The 21,970-nt window shown below is 40.3% G+C and overlaps 1 protein-coding gene across 4 annotated transcripts in view; it reads left to right on the top strand.

The window, feature by feature from the left end:
• The window catches only part of fynb (FYN proto-oncogene, Src family tyrosine kinase b), an 87,080-nt gene that overhangs the window by 49,061 nt on the left and 16,049 nt on the right, over window positions 1-21,970 (top strand). For all 4 annotated transcript variants that reach the window (XM_085383195.1, XM_085383196.1, XM_085383193.1 and 1 more), the window contains exons 3-7: window positions 1,936-2,192; window positions 9,065-9,161; window positions 14,337-14,435; window positions 18,902-19,005; window positions 19,314-19,463. In XM_085383195.1, the coding sequence (XP_085239321.1) occupies window positions 1,946-2,192; window positions 9,065-9,161; window positions 14,337-14,435; window positions 18,902-19,005; window positions 19,314-19,463 (697 nt within the window). In that variant the 5' untranslated portion in view covers window positions 1,936-1,945. The remainder of the gene's footprint in view (window positions 1-1,935; window positions 2,193-9,064; window positions 9,162-14,336; window positions 14,436-18,901; window positions 19,006-19,313; window positions 19,464-21,970) is intronic.

The raw sequence follows: 21,970 nt of genomic DNA, 5'->3' as shown, positions 1-21,970 counted from the left end.
GTCCTTAAGGCCTCGAGTTGGGCATCCCTGAGCTTAAGGAAAGAAAGTGAATTTTGTAATGTCCATTGTTCTAGAGCTCAGACAGTCACTTCACTGTCACTTTCAAGTCTCACGGATCAGTTTGGTCAGTTTTAACTTTTCATATCCATGAACAGTGATAGGTATAAACCTAACAGTAATCTGTCAGAATCCAACCCTCAGTGAGATACAAGACAGGCAGTATCAAAGCACCCTGGTATCTGAACAGCAGAAACAACAAAAGCATGAAAATAAGACTGACAGTGTAAACTTGTCCTGGGGTAGAATACCAGTGGAAAGGTCATTATCAGTTCAAAGTGAAAATGGTTCTTCCCCTAGGCAACATGAATGTGCTCAACAAGTTTTTTGACACTCTGTCTAAGCAGATGAGGAAAATTCACATCAAATCGGGTGTGAAGGTGATGCTGGGAGACACGTTGAAACTGCAAGAGATTATTCTCCTAGAAAAGTTAAATATCCTCAGCAGTTTTTCTTAGTCGTTGGCTATAATGGTTCATGATGTGGTTCTGTCTATCTGTGTCACAGTATCCTGTTTATCAGGGACATTATCGATTGATAGAAGACTCATATTCCTTCCTATGATCTGTGATCCACTTGCTGCTGTAGATCAGGGGTGGGGAACTCTAGAGCTCAAGGGCCCGGTGTCCTGCAGGTTTTAGATATCACCCTGGGTCAAATGATTAGTTCATTACCAGGCCTCTGGAGAACTTCAAGCCATGTTGAGGAGGCAATTTAGTCATTTGAATCAGCTGTGTTGGATCAAGGACACATCGAAAACCTGCAGGACACCGGCTCTCGAGGCCTGGAGTTCCCCACCCCTGCTGTAGATCATGGATCATGGGAAGAAGGAGGGGAATCCTACACTCCTTATTTAATATTCTCTTTTCACAAGTGAATAAATTTAATTCTTTTCTGCAGTCACTGGAGGCAAAAGACAGAAGGAAACTAGGGTTTAAAAAGAAACAGGAAGTGAATATATATTTTCATGTAACAGGCCAGAGCTTAAGGCCTGATCAGGATTTTGTTTTCCAAGGAGAGACAAGATTTATTGCTCATTCTTTCTTATGTTCCATTCCAATAGTCTTATATTTATAGATTTTTTCCTTTAAGGAAACAATTAGATGTTTTTTATTTATTTATTTAGGAATATACTAAATTGGGTAAGAAGAGTGAGCTGCTTTCAATACTGACCAATCTTACTTGTAAGCTAGAGGCAGGGATGCATGAACTGAGATTTATAGGTACAGAAATCTTCGAGCACATGAAAGACAGGTGAAGATTGTTACTGACTTTGATTAGGAGGCTCTGTGATAAAACTAGCGTCCAATCGCCGACTCTCCATCCTCCTACAGCTATCCATTAAGATTGACGAGGTGACATTGACAGCATGGCTCTGTGCCTCCGCACCGTTAATGTGATAGGAGCTGTTTTTCTTCCTGGCCATAAAAGAGAAACACTGTTTGTGTGACTCATCCAGAGACCAAGCTGTATGTCAGGCTATGTAAAAAAAAGGTCCCCGTGTCTCAGACCAGAGTGCTAATCAGTGGAAGGATCTCAGCTGTAGAGAAAATGGTGTGAACTAAAACCTTTTAACAGAGCGATGGCTTCAGTTCTGTTTGTTGTGGAGTGTGGCTAAGCTCTGTTCTCCAGCTCATCCTATCGATCCACCCATCAGGTTGAAAGTATATAATTTTTATTTATTGCCTGAATTAAGGCTCTTGTAGCGTGTTTATTTCCCTTGCTCATTATTACATTTCATTCCTTATTACTTATATAATCAGTTGGATGGGTTTCTTTTGGTTAGCTGCAGTCATTTTGTTTTTAATGACCTGTCACTCCAGTCAACAGTTATTATCCAAACTCAAAAAATGCCTCTTGTTTCTGTGTCGTGAACAGATTATAGATAATGGGCTGTGTGCAATGCAAGGATAAGGAGGCAACCAAACTCACAGATGACCGAGACAACAGCATCTCCCAGGGAGCGGGCTACCGCTATGGGGCCGACCCCACGCCACAGCACTACCCCAACTTCGGGGTCACCGCCATCCCCAACTACAACAACTTCCATGCTCCTGTAGGACAGGGGATGACCGTCTTCGGGGGAGTCAGCACTTCCTCACACACGGGAACGCTGAGGACCCGGGGTGGAACAGGTAAAGGAATCACAATTTTTATTTCTGAATGTGAAAGTAATGAAAAGTGATTCAATATATATATATATTAATTGCACAGTAATATACAGTATGCTTAGCATTTGCTGTAAGACCTGTCCTGATTAGGGTTTTTTTCCCTGAGCTATAAACCCTGAGCACGTGCATGTTAGCTTCAGAAACGTAGATCCATTTGTTGAAGATCCCAGTGTAGGGAGACTAAGCAGTGCTGTCAAAATTCCCTTCTTTATACCTAATTTATATTGCCATCCTCATCTTGATGGGTTTTCCACTTTGTCACAGTACTAATGAATGTACCTGCACAGGCAGGCCAGCAGGGTACCTCGCATGTCTAAACAACTTTGACATGAAAGAGCGTTGGTACTTAAGGTTGATTTATCAATATCCAGAGCTTTACCAATTCAATTTAGTTCAATTCAATGTGATTATATTTACAAAGGGCTAAATCATAGCAACAGTCATTTCAAGGAGCTTTATATTGTAAGGTAAAGACTTTACAGTAATACAGAGAAAATTAGACGGCCCTCTTTGTCCAAGCACTGGCAACAGTGGGAAGGAAAAACTCCTTTTTAACAGGAAGAAACCTCCTGTAGAACCAGGCTCAGGAAGGGACATCAATCAGCCGTAACCTGCTGGTGGTTGGGGTCGGGAGGCTGGGAAAAAAATAACAATAAGTGATGATTAAATGCAAGTGGTGTACAAGTGAGTGGCAAGTGCTGTGGCAAGTACACAGATGTATACATCTCCTGTTGCGCCTTGACTGTTTTTATCTGTGCTGTACCTACACCTTACCTTACCTACATTGTACCAGTGCCGTCCTTACACTACACCTGTGCTTTACCTATGCACAAAAGGTTTAGGTTCAGTTTTAAATTATAAATGAAGCCTTAGTTATTTCCTTTCATCTCCGTACAGTCATAAACCCTCCATTAATTACCAAATCTTTTATTAAAACATTTTTTCATGTGCTCTAAAACTTTGCCCTAAATTTGTGATTAAACACAGTGCTGGTATGCCAATTTACCCTGCAAAGGAAACTGACTGAAGTTTCTAGTATGTCTGTCGACAGGTATTAGTGTTGTTGTTGGATGCTGTATAGTTCCAGCTAAGATCGTGGCAGAACATGACGGTGTTGTCGTAGGCTTCTGAGGACTCAAACACAGAGACAATAACCTTTTCATCTATCACAAGTTTATCACGGGTTACATCGTGGACAGCTGTGATCTTATTAGTTGCAAATTGGAAGGTCAACGCCAAACAAAGTCAGAGTTGAAGCTAATTGAACTTTTACAACAGTGAAGTATAAAATCCAACGGTGCTTCAGACTTTAGGATCCCAACAAATATGACTGCAATGTCTCTCTTCAGTTTTAAAAAGCATTTAGTTATATTTTATAAGTTATATTTTCTAAATTCTAAAAGCACATTAACAGGGAAGACAAAAAGTCGTCCCTTTCACTGTGGGTTGAAAACGCCTCCCTTGGCCACCATTATCTCCATGAATTGTGTCTTTTGAACTTCTTTGTATCATTAACATTAACAAGTGGGACAAAGAATACCACTTTCCCACTGCAATTCTGCCATGAGGATGCCAGACAATTCAAGTTCATTTGAAGCGTATCAAGACTTTGATGACTCTGCTCACAACAGCCAGTTTTGATCCCTGGACTTGGATGATAACAGAATGGGAAAACAAAGAGCAGAGCTTGCCTGTCACCACTGCTGTGATATAGGGCAAAAAAACCTTTATATTCAGCTTCTTTTGCAGATCTGCTCAGTGGCAAACAGATTAGACTGTGTTTGTAGTTGTTAGTTACCATTTGGGAATAGTGTGACATATAAAAAGAGCAACTCTCCCTTAGAAAATCACTGCAGAAGAGAAGCAGAAAACTGATCATATCCTTGTTCCATCTTTGCTTTCGCATCTGAGCAGTCCTGTCATGTGAAGTGTGAGGACAATGCTGCTGAGAGACAAATGGTATTTTGCAAACAAGCAACATAGAGGGAGTAAATAACAAATTTCTTGGAGAAAATACTCTTTATTGCTTGACAGAAGACGGGAAGGATTTCCATCACAGCCTGAAGTGTGAGTGTTAGTTCTTTTTGTTTCAGTCCCACACAATTAAGGTGCTGACTGGGCCTAGTAATAGTGTTGTGCTCACAGCCACCCACAGGCATACGCCTCCATATGCAAAAGCAAACTAAGAGGGGTTTCTCTTGCTGTTAAAGACTTCCCATAACATCCCAAAAACCTCGACAGTCCGACCCCAGCCCGGCCATGTCAGGAATGTCCGACTGGCATTAGCACCGGCCTTTGTGTGCCGGTTTCATTGTTTAGGTAGGGAATATTCCTACTCAGGATATCCTTTGTGTTTGATTGAGTCCAGGCTGCTATGCAGAGGAACTCTGCATTTCCACTCAACTTAGCAGAACACTCCCTGAAAGTGTGGATTATTTTTCTGCTCTGTATAATCCAAATCCACACGGTGGTAGAGAAGCAGAGAGGGGTTTAGCTCTTTAATTTTCTCCTGGTGGGAGAAATTTGGATGTAAGCCGGCCTTCCCTTTAAAGCCTTGTAATAACGCAGCTGCCTAGCTCATTCTCCTCAGCCCCAGTCAGCCCCTTCAGTGGAGCTGGTATCTGAAATCTTATTGATCAGTTGATCTTTTGCTGATGTCATTCTCCCCAAATGGAAACTTTCGGCTAGTACCATGGTCTTATGTAACTAATTGAGTGGCATCGCAACAGACAACTCTGATCGATAAACTAGTTTATAGTTGGCGCTCACCTCTGCTGACCTAATCGAACATTCAAACACCACAAACAGCTGTTCTGGCTTGAAGGTTTTGTTGATGTTGTTCGGTTGGAGAACTCGAGTGTTTCAATCAAACACTCTTTTTAAAGGTCTCCTCTCACATCTGTGTTGGTTTTTCACATAAGTAACAGCAGGTCCTCTTTATCTGCAGTTCCATCACCCAGAGCGCCACAACAAGCCTCTTCATATCACTGCTGCCTCCTGACAAAGAATCCGTTTGATGAGACTCTGATGAGAAATTACTTGAATTATCAAGCCGGTGTAAGTGGACTCTAAAGAATTGCCTGTTCAGCTTTCATATGTCAAACACTCCACAGCATCAAACAGCTGCTGTCGTCTCAGACCTGAGACCTGTTACGAGGCGAGACAAATGGAGCGAAACTAAAATTGGATTTCCGAGCTGTTAAAAGATAATATTTGATTTGGGGTCTTATTTTCATAACTGGAGCCATCATTTGTTATTGATAATATCATTACAGTTACAGTTGATGAAATGGTGGAAGAAAGATGAGCATCCAGATAATCAGAGAAGTTTTTGTCTGTCGTTAAGATAAATTCCAGTTCAAAGACCAACTTTCTTGTTCAACTTTCAGGAGCTTTGCGTGCATGTGTATGGTAACGTATGGCTGTTTACATGTTCTTGTCTGTACTTTAACCTCCCATAAGAGGTATCTCCGTCATCGCAGTAGTTTTTTAATTGGCGAAAGACAATCATTCAAATAGCATTGAAAAATGGTCTGTTTGATATTATCTGTTTGTCAGTCTATCAGTATCAGTAATAGCCATTAAATTAAAAAAAAAGAAGAAATAAGAAACACCCTTCAACTATGTTATGTGTGTTGACGTTGTATAGCTTGTCCACCAGAGGGCTTCCTTGTTGGTGGCATATGTGTTTGGAACAATAAAGAACTACACTTACCTTTATGTTTTATGTGTTTCAAGAAAAAAGAACATCCGCCAATATGTTGAAATTAATAAAATATCACGCTCTGTAAGTGACATTATATATATCCACTAAAAAGTCAGCAGAAAACAATTTTCTTTCTATAACTTACCAGAACTAGATTTTTGCTTTTTCTCTGCATATCTACGTGAAGTATGTTCACCTAATATTGAAAGAGGAAAACTTTCCATCAATGTATTTCACAAAGTAGTTACCAACTTGCCATATTATGCCACTCGCATGTGTGTTCAACTGTGCTCCAGATGGTGCAATCGAGCTACAGCTACTTTTCTGTACAAATTATGGGGTTGTTTGTAAATTACCTCAAGTATCATTTTCTGCTTTATGTAATGTTAACCAAAAAATGGGTAAACTCAGCAAATATCAAAGCATTATATACCCACATTAATAGATGCAGAATGGGCTAATAGCAGCTAATGATATCAGCAGGTTAGGAGGAGGTAACTGTTTAATCTGTTTTATTTGTGGTAAAATGTTATAGAAAATACAAACACAGCTAGATTACAGATTCTGCCATGTAAAGCCTGTTATAAAAATGATGTTTCAACCTTTCAGATGTTACTGTTAACAACTTTAGATTTCGAAGTTGTATCTGTTATAAGTAACATTACAAATACAGTGTAAAGACAGAGTAAGGGTTTCACACTGTATTAATAAGTACTCATATTGTATAAGCAGGTTGTTTTGCTCTCACTTATCCAAGTCGTTGCATTCATTTGACTCAGTCCCAGTCAGTAGAATCGTTATTTGGACATTGAAAGCATTACATAACTGCTTTCGTTTCACACATTGCGAGGTTTTCCAGTTGAACTTTCCACAACACCTGCCTTGTTGTCAGGATTATTGCAGTTTGGTGTGACAAACAGAGAAGCAGAAAGGCATTCGAGATTTGTTCATAAAAGTCACTTTGTAATGGCTTTTGAAAGGGAAAACAACAAGTTCTGCTCTATTTCAGCCAGCTTGATGTTTTTAGTCTTGTCTGTGTGGAGTCGTTGAGATAATGCTGGCATGGCTGAAAAGGTTTTGCAGGCCACTGGTCTTTATCTCGAGTTTTAGCCAGTCTGATGGGAGTCAGGCTGGATTGAAGTAAGTCCATATTCAAGCTTCTGTCACTGGACAATTCAATGTCAGACCTTTGGCTGCCCTGCTGCTACATTCACATTACTGTCAGCTTTATCTAATTGAAGTGGTGGATTTGCTTTAGGCAAGCAGGAGCTCTGGCTTGTAAGGTCAATTTTGAACTTTTGCCAACACTTTGAAACTATCTTGTAGCAGTTTTAGCAGTTCTGTGTGGGTTTTAGCTTCAATTAAAGGTAAGCAAAGATCACTCCATGTCACAATGTTGCCAGAATTTGACTGAGCCAGTGTCTAGACAAAATGCCTTTTTGATTGTTTCTTCTATTGCTTTTTTATTACTGTACCAGTTTGAATTTCTTTCTTCCTTAGTCTCTTTTTATTGTTGACCTCCTGTTATCCAATAACATATTCTATAAAAGGTGTGTAAGGGTCAGAAAACAGTGCTGAGATAGATATTTAAAGGATACTGTTCTTTCTTACATCTGTGATAAGAGGTAAATTAACAAAACTGGTGGAGGAGAATATTGATTCTGCAAAAGTTAGTCTACAAATATAAAGCATATAGTGTCACAGAGTAAACGTGATCTGTATGATTAAGACTCGCTGGTTCTTTTAGACTAAAAGCCTTCCCGAATCCTTAAAAAGATGAAGACAATAATCTAAAAATAAGGACTTAACTGGTAAATCAGGTCTTCAAATATTCAGAATGCTAAGACCTGAGAAGCAGGAATCAACATACAGCTTTTTCTTCTAACATTACAATTTAAAATTAATCTCAAAATATTGCTCAAGGGTTTCGATCCTGGCACAGAAGGAATCAAATCAGTGAAAAGCAGCAATTCCAGGTCAAGCAGCTCTAACATATTAGCCTAAATTGATAGCCTACATACAAGATTTCCACGGTGACAAGGACATGGGCAAGCCTGCAATGAACTACATGAACCAAATATTATTGCTTTGTCAAATTGCTTAACCATAGTGGCATTAACAAAGGTATTAGAAGGTCATAAATATAACTTGTGGTAAACTGCAGGAAGCTGGTGGATTTAGTTTGTGTCTGACGTGTCGGTTTGATGGTTTGAAACCATTATAAAACAAGGTTTCTATCTGATATTTCAATGTTTATGTTTTATCTTTCAGATGATCCAGTATTCACATCCACCACACACCATGATTGTACAGAAACTGAACTTGTATCTTTTTAGCTCGTTTTTGTCTGTTTCTGATTTAGTCATTGGACTTCAACCCAGTGCAATCGATCAATGTCTCTCTGGAAAGATGGACGGTGCTGTTGTCCATCGCTCTTTCCAATTTAGCCATGGTTGGCAGCATCGTATCTCCTCCTTGATCTTCTTTCAAGAATCTTCAGCATTTTGTGGTTATCGGTGAAATTAATGCTGCGAAGGGAGTTAAGGCTAAACATTCTAACAGTCTATCCTCAAAGAGCACTTGATTATATACACAGAAAGTGACGGCAGTACTTGTGTGTAGAAGGAGTCTCATCAACACTGAACATGTTAAAGAGGATTTGGATCGTGACTATGTTAGAAAAAGCTTTGAACGGACATTACAGAGCTACAGCAGAACCTATCCTAGTGTATGTACAGTCAGTCTCTACTACCTCAGGCTAAACAGTTCCAACTGCCAACCAAAAAATAGTTTTAATATATTTTAAGAACCTCCTTAGTACCATACAATAGTATACAATCAATCAAATAGTTCCATTTTTTCTGCTTTTGTCTTCACCCATTCGGCTGAAGTTCTTGTACAAGATCTTTAATTTTTACCTTCTAGGAGTTGCATCTAAAAAGTCATGTTGTTCTGATTTTAAAAGTTTAAAAAGATCTGCTACCATACAATGTACTTCACACAGTTGTTCCTTTATCCTCATTGTGAAGGAGCTGTTGTTGCAGCTCATTTCAGTTCAGAGTGTAATTTTAAACTGGATTTTCTTGCTAATCCTCCTAGCGCTGACACTATGGTTTGGTCCCTCCTGCAGGAGTCACCCTCTTTGTGGCACTTTATGACTACGAGGCACGGACAGAAGATGACCTCAGCTTCAAGAAGGGAGAGAGGTTCCAGATTATCAACAGCACGTAAGTTGCAGCTGCTTATCAGTCTGTCCACACTCAGGAGAAATGCAAGTCTATGAGAAGATGGCGCTAGCTACTTGGAGAGGTGCAGACAAGTTTTCAGATGAGTCGAAAGTGGCAGCTTGTACACGAAAAAGAAATGTTTTGGTTTCATAATGTAGAGCAGGAAAGAGCCCAAAATAAGCCTGCTTTACTGCTTCAGTTTGTGAAACATAAAAGCTGTGTTCTGCTCTGGCAACCTCAGCGTTGAAAACTCAATTATTCAAACCATGAAATAAGACCTAAGACCACAGTAGCTGGTTGAGAAAGCCAGAATTGGCAGCAGCTTTTCATAGGGTATGGCATTAAAGGGTGCAGAGCCTTTCACATGAGGTAAAAGTGGTGGCTTGAACAAGCAATATGACAGTCATGATTTTACAGAGGGTGGAGCAGGATCTCCAACCAGCAGTGATGAGTGTAGTGTAACTTCAAGACTTCCTTCTGAACAGGAAGTGCCTAGGTTACACCCACAGTCATGTTGGCTTGCCTTTCTGCTAGTCAGCAGAACTGCAGCAAAGTGTGTGTGTGTGTGTGTGTGTGTGTGTGTGTGTGTGTGTGTGTGTGTGTGTGTGTGTGTGTGTGTGTGTGTGTGTGTGTGTGTGTGAGTGTGAGTGAAACTGAACAAGAGCCACAATCATCTGCCAGCTCTTTAACTATCCTTGATGGTTTTCATTGTCTTTGTGTCTGCATCCGGCTGCATCTCAGCCTGCCTCTGTTTGTTTGGGTTCCTGCGGCAGTGCGCTGACATTTGAGGAGAGCATGAACACTGCTGGGACTGCGCTGTGACCCTGTTCTCCTTCACATTTCATTGTAATAAGGTTGCTCAGTACATGTGCAGAATAGCACTGCAGAGGAGACCCATATAGTTTCAGAATTAAACAGTAGGCTGTGAGTGTTGCTGTTAGTTTTGTGATTTCTAAGCACATGAACACAGTGGAGTGACAGTATTATGTTGCTGGTATATTGCTGCTGGATTTCAAAATTGAATATTTATTTTTCAGAGAAAAGTTGGGTTTATTACTTGTAAGAAGAATGCAACCATGAAAACAAAGTTTCTATCAATCTAGTATATAACACTGTATAGTGTATAACACTGATATTGACTTCAGTTTTCCTTATAAGGCTAATAAGATCAAACTTATATGCAAAGATGAGAAATCACAGAAGCTTGTTTACTTGCTAACAGTAGGTGCAGATGGTAACTGATCTCAGAGCAGTGAAAGCAGAGCCAGCAGCAGCTTGTCTACCTCGCTAGTCTCTTGTCTCTTATCAGTTTCTTGTCAAATACGAGAGGTTTATCCACAATGCTCACACATAGACACCAGAAAAAGCTGCTGACTTTACATTGTGACAAGCTTAAATCAGGACAGATACACCAGCAGAAATGAGACACACTTCAGATTTCACTGGACTCATAGTCATTCAGAGTTAAGGCTGCTTCCAGCGACAACAATATGGCAGTAATTTTTAAGAGACGGAGAGAGATGAGACAGGCTATGATGAAGAGCGCTGTTTGAGATGCAAAGGGAAAGAAATCTTTTGCTTTGAAATTGATGTTTATTTTTTGATTTCACTGGGCAAGTAGTGCTACCTTGCTTTCCCTGACTGAGATCAATGTATATAAATGGTAATTGTCACCCACTGGTTTTGGAGTGACCATATTGAGTTAAGAGGGTGGACCGCTAAGTTTTCAGCTTTTGGCTTTTACAATCTTGATTTCCATTGTCCTTGATAAATATAAATAAATCAACATGCTAATATGGGTTGTCAAATTAATCGGGCAGCAGCTTGAAGTAGTTTGTTAGAAATAATGTGGAAATTGCACAAATTTATCTTTTTGGTTTCAGAGAAAATTCTAAGTAAATTCTAACGGTGGAGCAATCTATATAAACCTTAGAGACTAAATTTAGGTCAAAAATGGGAAAGAAGTTCACAAATTCCCCGTGATTCCTTGTAGAAGTGAGTCAGTGCTGCTAATTTTAGTAACATGGATGTTTGTATTGGTGGTCTTACTGATACTATATTATAAACAAGCACAAGCCTCTATTGTTAAAAGGTAATGCAGTTCCCATGTGAGTTTTCTTCTGATTCATTTTCATTTTCAGCCTCTTGTCCATACATGAGTGCCTTATGGCACAACAAGGTTAGCCTTCCTTCTCACCACACCCACTTAGCCGCCGTCTTGCACATTCCACAACACACCTCGGCCTTTCCAGGGCTCCAGCCAGAGCAGGAAAAAAGTGTCATTAAAGCCCCAACCTCCCTCCTCTTCCTCCTTTCTGTATGTCTTTCTCCCCAGCATGAAACATAGATTGCTATATCTTTACTCCCTTACTTCTCTCCTTTCCACCTCTCTCCATCCACCCACGCCTCAAGTATGGTCAGGGCTCCTTTCAGCTGCCCACACTGACCCCTGGTGGAGAAAGGCAGTAAAATTGCCTAAAGCCTTCGTCTGCTCTAGCCTGTCAGAGCTGGCAGTGACTAACAGATGCCCCCGCCTGCCTGGGCAACAAACTAGTTCTGGGAGAGTCTCAGCTGACAGAAGGCAATGTGTCTCCTTTGTGTTACATGATGGCATCCTAAAGGAAACATCTCTGAATGTTTAGAAGCCACTCCCTTCAGCTCAGGTTTTTTGTAAGCCACCATTGAGCATGTTATTGTGTAGCTTCATCAGACATAATAAAGAAAAAGAATCCTACACTACACGATTACACTATTAGTAAATTCAACTTGAATTGTTCTGATCCGACCACAGGCTATGAATAAACGTGCTGTGGTGTGAATGGCCGTCTGTACCACTCGTCTCAGTCGACACAGTGCTGTATTTAATTATACTCTCATCAGCAGTCACCACAGGGAAAGAGGATTTGAATCCATTTGGAGACAGGAGGGAGGTTCCTTGTTTACTCTCGTTGTTGTTTTCAGTCTTTTTGTGGTGGTGCAGAGTTGGTTTAAAGGGTTTGTTTCAGGAGACAAAAGAGGCAGCGGGACAGACTGGGGCCCACCCCACCCCGTCTGTTTATGCCTCCCCGGTTCCATGCAAACACACATATCGACATTACACAGAAAAACACATCCTCTTACTGCTGCATACTTTTTACCCTCAGAAGGTTTATTGTTGAGACTTCATGTGTGCCTCTCTCCCTCCCTTCCCAAGGGATCCCCTCTGAACAAAGGGAAGCGTGTCTGTTTCTGCCTGGGATGTCGTCCCCAGGCAATCCTCATCATGGCTTTATTCAGAATAAATGAAGGCTCAGCAACGCCTCTGCGCTCCTCCCCTTTCCTCCACTCCCCTCTCTCTGTCTCTTTCTCTGTCTTATAACCGTCTCTCTCATGCATAGATAAACTCACACACATCTAAAGCCATTCCTTCCCAGTGTGTAAGGGACATGATAGTAATAAGTGCAGAGTGGTACAGCATGTCAGTGAGGCACGGTTTTAGCACAGAGATGGAGAGACGAAGGGTACATTGTTAGATACTACAGCAGCGGTCTCCAACCTTTTTTGCGCCACGGACCGGTTTATGCCCGACAATATTTTCACGGACCGGCCTTTAAGGTGTCGCGGATAAAACTAGTACTGGTACGGAAAAAAGAAGATTTATTCATAACACACGTGAAAAGACCCAGGAAAACCGAGTTAATGATAAAAACGATAACAAAATAACGCTGAAAACCGATAAAAACCCTGAAAACCATACATTTCACACCTGAGCCTCAACTCTCGCGGCCCGGTACCAAACGACTCATGGACCGGTACCGGTCCGAGGCCGGGGGGTTGGGGACCGCTGTACTACAGTACATTTTTACTTTTGTTGGCAAATCCAATCTGAAACTCTAAACTACTGGTGTGATTCCACCTCTCAGTGTTTTGTGATCTCCATACTTTGTCTTTATATTTTTAATATGGGTCAAAAATATTGATTTAGCTACTTATGAAACTATAGTGCAGGACGTTATTAATGTCAAATTCCTTTTTGACATTATAGTCTTCATATCAAGACGTCTGTTTTAGAACTTTAATTATTATTTGATTACAATTGATTGCTTATTATGCGGGATGATCGTGGCTCAAGAGTTGGGAGTTCGCCTTGTAATCGGAAGGTTGCCGGTTCGAGCCCCGGCTTGGACAGTCTCGGTCGTTGTGTCCTTGGGCAAGACACTTCACCCGTTGCCTACTGGTGGTGGTCAGAGGGCCCGGTGGCGCCAGTGTCCGGCAGCCTCGCCTCTGTCAGTGCGCCCCAGGGCAGCTGTGGCTACAATGTAGCTTGCCATCACCAGTGTGTGAATGTGTGTGTGAATGGGTGGATGACTGGATATGTAAAGCGCTTTGGGGTCCTTAGGGACTAGTAAAGCGCTATATAAATACAGGCCATTTACCATTTTACCATTTATTATTAATTTAAGAACTTGGAGGCCAGCAGTAGTTTTTCAACAAACATTTCAGAGGACTGGGGGATATAGTGCTTGTCCTTGGAGATTATTTCTAGTAGAACATTATAGAACACTTCATTTTTTGAGCCAAGCCAAGCTCAAGTTTTCAGATTTTTTAGGTCTAAATAAACAGAACTGACCAATCAGATGACTGCATTTGGCAACGAGTGTACTTGTAGCTCAAAATGCAGCCTGGTTGAATTATTATAATATATTATAATTATTAGTATAGTACTATTTCACCTCAGCCTCTGTGAATTTTTTTCCAGATGTGGTGCTTTAACTCGAACTCCTGGTTTAAACCATGAAAGTCTCCTTGCTGCTGCCTTCTCATGAGGATTGGATGAACCCAGAATCTCAGTTTCTTCCTCGTCTCGTTAGGAAACATCAGGACCAGCTTCAGCTTTTTATAACGTGTTTTCTGATGATGAGGAAATAATAATATACACCTTCAAAAAAATACATCTTTATTATATCGTCATTATGTTCTTACTTCAGCGGCTAAAATATGCTCTCCTGAACTCATTGAGCTGTTCTTTGATAACGTGCATTTCTTTTAGCTGTTTCTTAATTTTAAACTTATATAGGGATTATAGAGTTCTATATATGTTGCACAAGTGAGTGGACCAGAGCATGTCAGCTCATATAAAATGAAGTTGTATAAATGTTCTCCTTTCCTCACCCTATTCCTCTTTTTGTCTTTCAGTGAAGGGGACTGGTGGGATGCTCGCTCCCTCACTACCGGTGGCAGCGGCTACATTCCCAGTAATTATGTGGCTCCAGTGGACTCTATCCAGGCTGAAGAGTAAGTAGCATATGTGTGTGAGCGTGCACTTGTTCATACCCGCTGACTTTCATAGAGAATGTGCTCTGAAGTACTTTGAGATTAGTGGATGTGAAGCTTCAGACTGACAGCTGCACGTTAACCTTCTGAGAAAGGAAGTTCAGGAGAGAGGAACAGTTTATACTTTATACTCAAGGCAAGCTTTTCTACTGGCCTTATAAAATGGCATTTATGTGACACTATAAAGAGTATTATGTTTGATTCAGACATCAAACGGCTGGATTATTGTAATCTTCCACACAGATGTTTTTCTGAATCAAGATTCAGTCAATTCACTGTGAAGAATTATATTATTCTTGTGCATTTAGCTTTGTAGAGAAGCATTTTCATACAGTGGTAAGCTAACGAGCTCACATAGGACAAGAGAATGAAGCACCAGTGGCAGACCTGCCAGTTCTGGTGTTCTCTGGCGAATGCCATTCAAACTATATGGTGTTGGTCTGTCAGCACAGGGCCTGATAAAGGGCACTAATGTCAACCTTATAGCATCTGATTCTGACATGTTGTTGGGAAACATGCACAAGTAGATCACTGGAGGTCATTTTGGAGGGCTCTGGTAATGATGCCCTGCTCACACAAAGAAGTACATACTGGTCCAGCTTCAGGGTTAATGCATGTATATATCCCTGCCCAGCTCTTCTCATGTCTCTTGCTACTCCTGAACACTTGTGAGACTGTATTAGGAGATGCAGAAAACCCTATGTGCCTTTCTAAAAGAGCCAGACTACTTCTTCAACTTGAATGGACTACAGGTACTGTTTCATGCTACCAGTAGTGACAAGGATCCTATTGAAAACAAAAAACGAAAGAAAATTGAGTCAGGGGGACAAGGAGAGAACGACGATCTCTTGTTGGAGGTTGTCTTTGTCACGTCTGCCGGGGCAGTTGGCATGGAAGGAATGAGGCTGAGGACCCAAGTGGAGGCAAACTGAGACGAAGGTGGATGATAACAAAAGCCTTTATTGATGGTTGAACAAAAGTACAAACAGGTGGCACAGAGAAAACTAACCAAAACTAAGCATTAAGATAACGCAAACCTGAAACTAGAAAACTTGGAAACACGAGGACAGAGGTAATCCAAAGGAACCACAGAGGATGATAACATGCAGGAGGAAACGCAGACGATCAAACTGAACAAAGGAAAGCACACACTATATACACACCAGGTAACGAGGCAGGAATGCATAACAGGAGGAACACACGGCTGGGATTAATCTGACATAACGAGACACAGGAAGTAAATCAGACTACACTGACAAAGGACCAGGACCATCAAAGTAAAACAGGAAACACACAGGCTGAACTCAAGACATGTAAGCTTAACACAATGAACCTGAAACGTGGGACAGGAAGGCACAGACTAGACACAACACGGAACACAGGGAAGGCACATAACAAAACCTGAAATCAGCAAATACTAAAAAACTAGGGAGCTAGAAATACTGAGACAAAAACTAGGAGACTAGCAGGGACAAATCATGAACTCAGAAACTATATAATAATTCAAAAATACAAAACCACTGAGTCACCGACCCAGGACCGTGACAGTCTTGTTGATGATTTTATACTGTACCTGTTGTTATTTTCATTTACACCAAAGCATTTAGAATCCACTCACAATAGTTTATGCATCCTTGCTGGACAGATTGATATCCCTAAAGTTTAACTGACTAACTTATACTGTGATGATCAGGTGTTCCCTTAAGATTTTTGAGCAGTGTATTTTTTTCTATAAAAAATGTAGTTAAATGTAGCTAACAAAGCAGTAATTGATGCTCTTGTTGATGGAGCTTAGGGTTGTAGTACATCCATCAGTTGAAAGGGCACTCAGAAATCTGTGAGGGGAGCAGAGACAGCTGCTGGGTAGTGTTGAGCACGAATCGTTTTCCAAATTATTGCTCTCACGTTGCCATTAGGGGTGGGGGGAAAAAATCAATACTGTGTAGTATCGTGATATTTTGTTTGCTAATAATGTATCGATACAGGGACAGCAGAAATCGATATTTTGTTACAAAAAAAGTTTTTGTGGACTGGAACTGTGACTTCAGAGCATGTTGATCCTTTTTCTGAGCAAGAATCCTGACATTCCTTCACTGTCCAAATGTGTTTAACTTGTTTTTTGGCAGCAATAAACATGACAGTTTACTTATTTTAATTTAAGACATGTTTTATTTTAATTAAGTTTAAAACTTTTTTATTTAATGTAAAATTATATTTTGTTTTAATTTACTTTCAAATTCTTCAGTTGCTGAATGGGCTGCATAGTTTTCATAAATTGCATAGTTCAGAATAGCTATAATTGTACCAGATGGTTGCATTCAGTTAAGTTGGACTAGACTGTAATACAAACCGTTCAGTTTGTCAACAATAAAACTGACTGAAATGAGAGAAAGACTGAGTGCGAGACTTTGATATTAGATAAAATGAATATTGATAAAGTTTACCTTTATGTACAGAATCTGAATATCGCAAAATATTTTTTAAAATTGCAATAATATCGTATCGTGCGTTAAGTATTGTGATAAGATCGTATCGTGGGATGTATGGTGATTCCCACCTCTAGTTGCCATGTTGTGATACTCGAAACAAATATGTAATGTAGGAATGTAGATTGTCAGTGTTACTCTCCATTAGAGCTGGGCGATAGAACGATAACGATATGTATCGCGATATAACTTTTACTCGATAGAGAAATTAAGCTATCGCGATAGACCTCGCCGCTCTTGTCCTCTTAAAAAAAAATAAATAAATAAATAAAAAATCAGCCAATCCAAATTAAGTAGCGCAGAGCCGAACCAATCACAGCCGCAGCGTCACGTCGCGTGACTTGTAACGTACGGCACAAGTGCCAAGCGGCACGTGTGTTTGTTTGGGAAGCAGCCAGCGGGTAATGGAGGAAATGAGTGTGCCGACTAGAAAAATCAACCGAGCGTGACCGAAAAGAAAACAGATAATGGTTCCAACGCCGGAGAGATTGTCGAACGGAAGAGCCATAGAAGTTCCGTAGTGTGAAGGTATTTCGGCTATTTCAAGTCTGACAAAAAACAGAGTAGCGTGCACTGTAAATTGTGCCGAAAGCAAGTCTGGAAATACAATAAACTGGTGCATGCGTCACACTGTGCGCCACGTTATTGTTTCGGTGAAATGAATTTCTACAATACTGTTAATTCTACTCTCTGCAGTGTTTAAATGCTTACATATACACACAGTTACTGTCTGTCCACACATACGACTCGGTTCTGCTTCTATGCCCCAGCTTTGTTTACTTTTTCCCACCGAGGCTTCTAGACTTCTGATTGGCCAATATTTCTGCACGGTTAGGAATCTAGCGCCACCTGCTGCTTTGGCATGTTCATAGCAGCGTTTTCCTTCATTTCTCCCTTTAAGTGTGGACGGGATTATTTTTTAAAACGAAAACGGAAAATCTCCGTTTTCAAAAATACCCGTGTACGTGTGGACGTAGCCTCAGTCTCTGACTGGAAGCGCTAATTCGTCATTCGGCTTTTGTCAGACTAAAGTAACTGTTAAAACTGTTTGAAAAGCTCAGCTATACAACAAGGAGAGATTGAGAATTTCCTTTTAGTTCTCAGTTTATTTGATATTGACAAAAGTTAGTCAGTTTTGTCTGTTCTTCTGTAACACAAACTAAGATTTATTTTTAGAATTAATATTTTGTTTCTAAGTGGAATTGACAATTTAGTCTGTTTCGTTTGTTCTATTTTGAAACTTAAACGCTTTAGCGGCTGCCTTTTGTGTAGTTTGCAATATTTGCCTTTATTTATCTGAAAAAGTCTCATGTTCCTTAAGTACATCTACCCTGTTGAACTTATTATGGGAAATAAATATTTAAATAAAAACAAGCTGCTGATTATTTCACATTTTACTTGTGAGCAACAGCACATTTAAATCTTACAAATATAGTTATTTGGCTTATATCGTGATAGATATCGTTATCGCCTGAAATGAAAAAAACATATCGTGATATGAAAAAATCTCATATCGCCCAGCTCTACTCTCCATCCATAATATCAGTGTTGACCGTCTCATCATCACTTGATTTCATCATGTGTTACATAATGTTAAAAGGTCAGCTGGCAGCAGGGCTCTCAGTGATGACATCGCAAACCCCGTGTTCCAGTGCTATCATACACATTTTGGCCTCATTCATTTGTCCAACATTTGTCCAACAGTGTTGGACAAATGTTGGACAAATGAATGGCCTCTTGAGAATTACGCTTATCTTAACAGTCTTTTAGCATCATCAGACTAAAAAGCTCCACGATACTGTCCGGGATTTTCTGATTCCTTGTCAGAACCATTTTTGGCAATACCCCTGGAAATAGTAGTACTATGATGTGACCTTATGCATGACTTGAACACAGTGACTGCAGTGTGTCTGTGTTTGACTTCTTTTCCTATATTTGCAGCTGGTACTTTGGTAAACTGGGCCGTAAGGATGCAGAGAGGCAGCTACTGTCTACTGGCAACCCTCGAGGCACCTATCTCATCCGAGAAAGTGAAACCACAAAGGGTAAAAAAAACCACAAAACAGACACACTGACACACATCGACCTGTAAGTGTGTGTGTTTATGCCATGACAGATTTACTACTTAGGAGTAAGAAGTGTTCACAGCTGCCTGATGGTGTAATCACAAGTAGAACGCATGGAGTATTTTCTAAGCTCTCATATTTCTCATAAGACTTTTGTAGTAAAAGTGTAGTGTGATAGCCTCTGCTTTTTGAATAGCAGCAGAACTGGATGGGTAGAAGTGAGTACTGAAGTGTTGAATGGGAACTTGGTGTTCAGTGATTCGAACCTCCTGGTCTGTCTTCCTCAGGTGCCTTTTCCTTATCCATACGGGACTGGGATGATCTCAAGGGCGACCACGTCAAGCATTATAAGATCCGCAAGCTAGACAGCGGCGGCTACTACATCACTACCAGGGCTCAGTTTGAAACACTGCAGCAGCTGGTTCAGCACTATTCAGGTAAAATACAAAGATTCTATAATTTGTCATGTTGTGTAAACTTGTAACTATTTTTGTTTGTTGTGTATTTAAGGTCGACTTAAAAAAAGGTAGCTTTGCAGTTTGTTCTTGTAAATGTGCGACTGTTCAGTTTGAATGATTTTAGATTGTAATTGCTTCTTCCACATGAGCCACAACAGCGTTCAGTGCCGTTTTGGTTGAATGTCATTAAAGCTGATGGAGAGGTGGAGAATGGCTAAAGGAAGAGTCTGTGCAGGTGTAGAGCTCTTTGTTTCAGAAAACGCTGAATATGAGCCATTGTCATTATTTATTCAAGTAAATTTGAAGAATTTCAAAATATTCTCATTCTGGTCTGTTTGGATTTTCTCCTCTTTGTTAGGACAAAATATACTATGAGATAATACAATATGGTTTTATATGTTTGTAGAGGTATAGGGCTACGTTTGTGTGTTAATCCTTATATATTTATATATTTAAAGTATATATACTTATATATTTAGTATTTAAAAGTAGAATGGGAGGCAGAGCGTTTAGTTTTCCGGCCCCTCTTCTGTGGAACCAGCTTAATTCAGGAGATAGACACTATCTGTCTCCCGCTTCAAAGTTTCCTTTTTGCTAAAGCATATAGTTAGGGCTGGATCAGGTGACCCTGAATCCTCCCTTAATTATGCTGCAGTAGATGTAGGCTGCTGGATGATTCCCATGATCTTCAGTCACCTTTCTGACTCACTATGTGTTAAATAATGTTCATAATATTCTAATATTATCTAATATATCTAATAATCTAAACTCTATGCTTACAGTACAATGCTTCCACTAAAGCTATTAGTTTTCCCTTTTTTCATATAGATATATATATGTTGTTAAAAGCTTATGTTTAAGATGGACAACCAGTCAGTCAGTCTAAATGGAGAGGGAACAGAGCTAAAACAGCCTCACTAATGCCGAGTGTAAGATAATAAGAATCAATTTGAACCTAGAAAAAAACAAATAAAATAGGTTGATCTTAACAAAAATCGTCCAGTTTTAAATGTGTTTATCCTTTTTACATGCTCCACTTCTCCACCAGGACTTAGGAAATTCAGCTTGGTACTTTCTGCTTCAGTCCAGGTAGACAGGAATGATCACATAAATTTAAGTTCAGATAATAATCTGGTAATATTTAATGCTGTACTGGGAAATGCTGAATGTATGATGCAGATGTCAAGAAAGTGCATCGCTGGCCTGAAAACAAGCAGATCAAACGGGAGAAATGCCTTTTCTTTTTTTAAAAGCCTTCCAGACAGACGTTGCCGTAGACAGATTTGTCGGTGGATGCAGAGCACTGACACTGCGACCCCATTTTCACAAGCCCAAATAGGAAAGTGTTTTGTGTGGTGTCCATTTCCGTGAATTGATCAAACATGCATTAAGCAAACACTGTTACGCTGTTATTGCATTTTCACATACAGGAATAGAAGATGACTCGTACTGTGAGACACAAAGACATGGCCTGTGTTGGAATACCTGCTAGTTTGTGTCTCACGTGCAACTGGATTCACATTAATTTTTAATGCAGCAAACAAGAGGCCACAGAGAGAGCACTCTGACACCCTGAAGAGCCACTGTGAGCCCATCCTGCTGTTCATATTGAGCTTATTGGAAACGGACACCCCACTGGTGCACTGACACATATATGTTTTACTTATTACTTGTTAACACGGATTCTGTTTTTCAGCATTTTCTCACTGTCTCGCTTCTACTTGTGCTTCTTTGAAAGCGTGCTCATTTGTTGTGTTTGATCTCTCTCATTCTGCGTCCCTTTGACTAAGAACGGTGCTTTTCCAGTCACGCTCCAGTTGTCATTGACATATTGATCTCTTGAAGTCCTAAAATCAGTGCCATGGATTTTCTGTATGCGTTAGCGTCATGGCACATTAATCAGAATCAGAATCAGAATCAGAATACTTTATTGATCCCTGGGGGAAATTATTTTTTGTTACAGTGCTCCATTTTAAACCAACATTAAGACAAGACAGACAATACGCTAACTAAGAATAGTACAATATATACATATATATACATACATACATACATACATACATACATACATAAGTCACTTATAAATAAATAGTTGGAAAAGAAACATGTGTAGCTGTAGCAGCAAACAGTGTGTTAAGTGGATGCGTTGTACAGGGAGATGGCCACAGGCAGGAATGATTTCCTGTGTCGTTCAGTGGTGCTTTTCGGTAATCTCAGTCTCTCACTGAACGAGCTCCTGTGACTGACCAACATGTCATGGAGTGGGTGGGAGGTGTTATCCAACATTGTCTTTATCTTGGACAGCATCCGCCTCTCCGACACCACCTTGAGGGAGTCCAGCTCCATCCCCACAACATTGCTGGCCTTACGGATCAGTTTATTAAGTCTGTTGGCATCTGCGACCCTCAGCCTGCTCCCCCAGCATGCAACAGCATAGAGGATCGCACTGGCCACCACAGACTCATAGAAAATCCTCAGCATTTTCT

Source organism: Rhamphochromis longiceps, linkage group LG15, assembly GCF_057381845.1.
Source record: "Rhamphochromis longiceps isolate RC_006_pf linkage group LG15, R_longiceps_female_GT1.1, whole genome shotgun sequence".
Lineage (NCBI taxonomy): Eukaryota > Metazoa > Chordata > Actinopteri > Cichliformes > Cichlidae > Rhamphochromis > Rhamphochromis longiceps.
The sequence above is the reverse complement of the archived record's forward strand: the minus strand, read 5'-3'. Positions and strand labels throughout refer to the sequence as shown.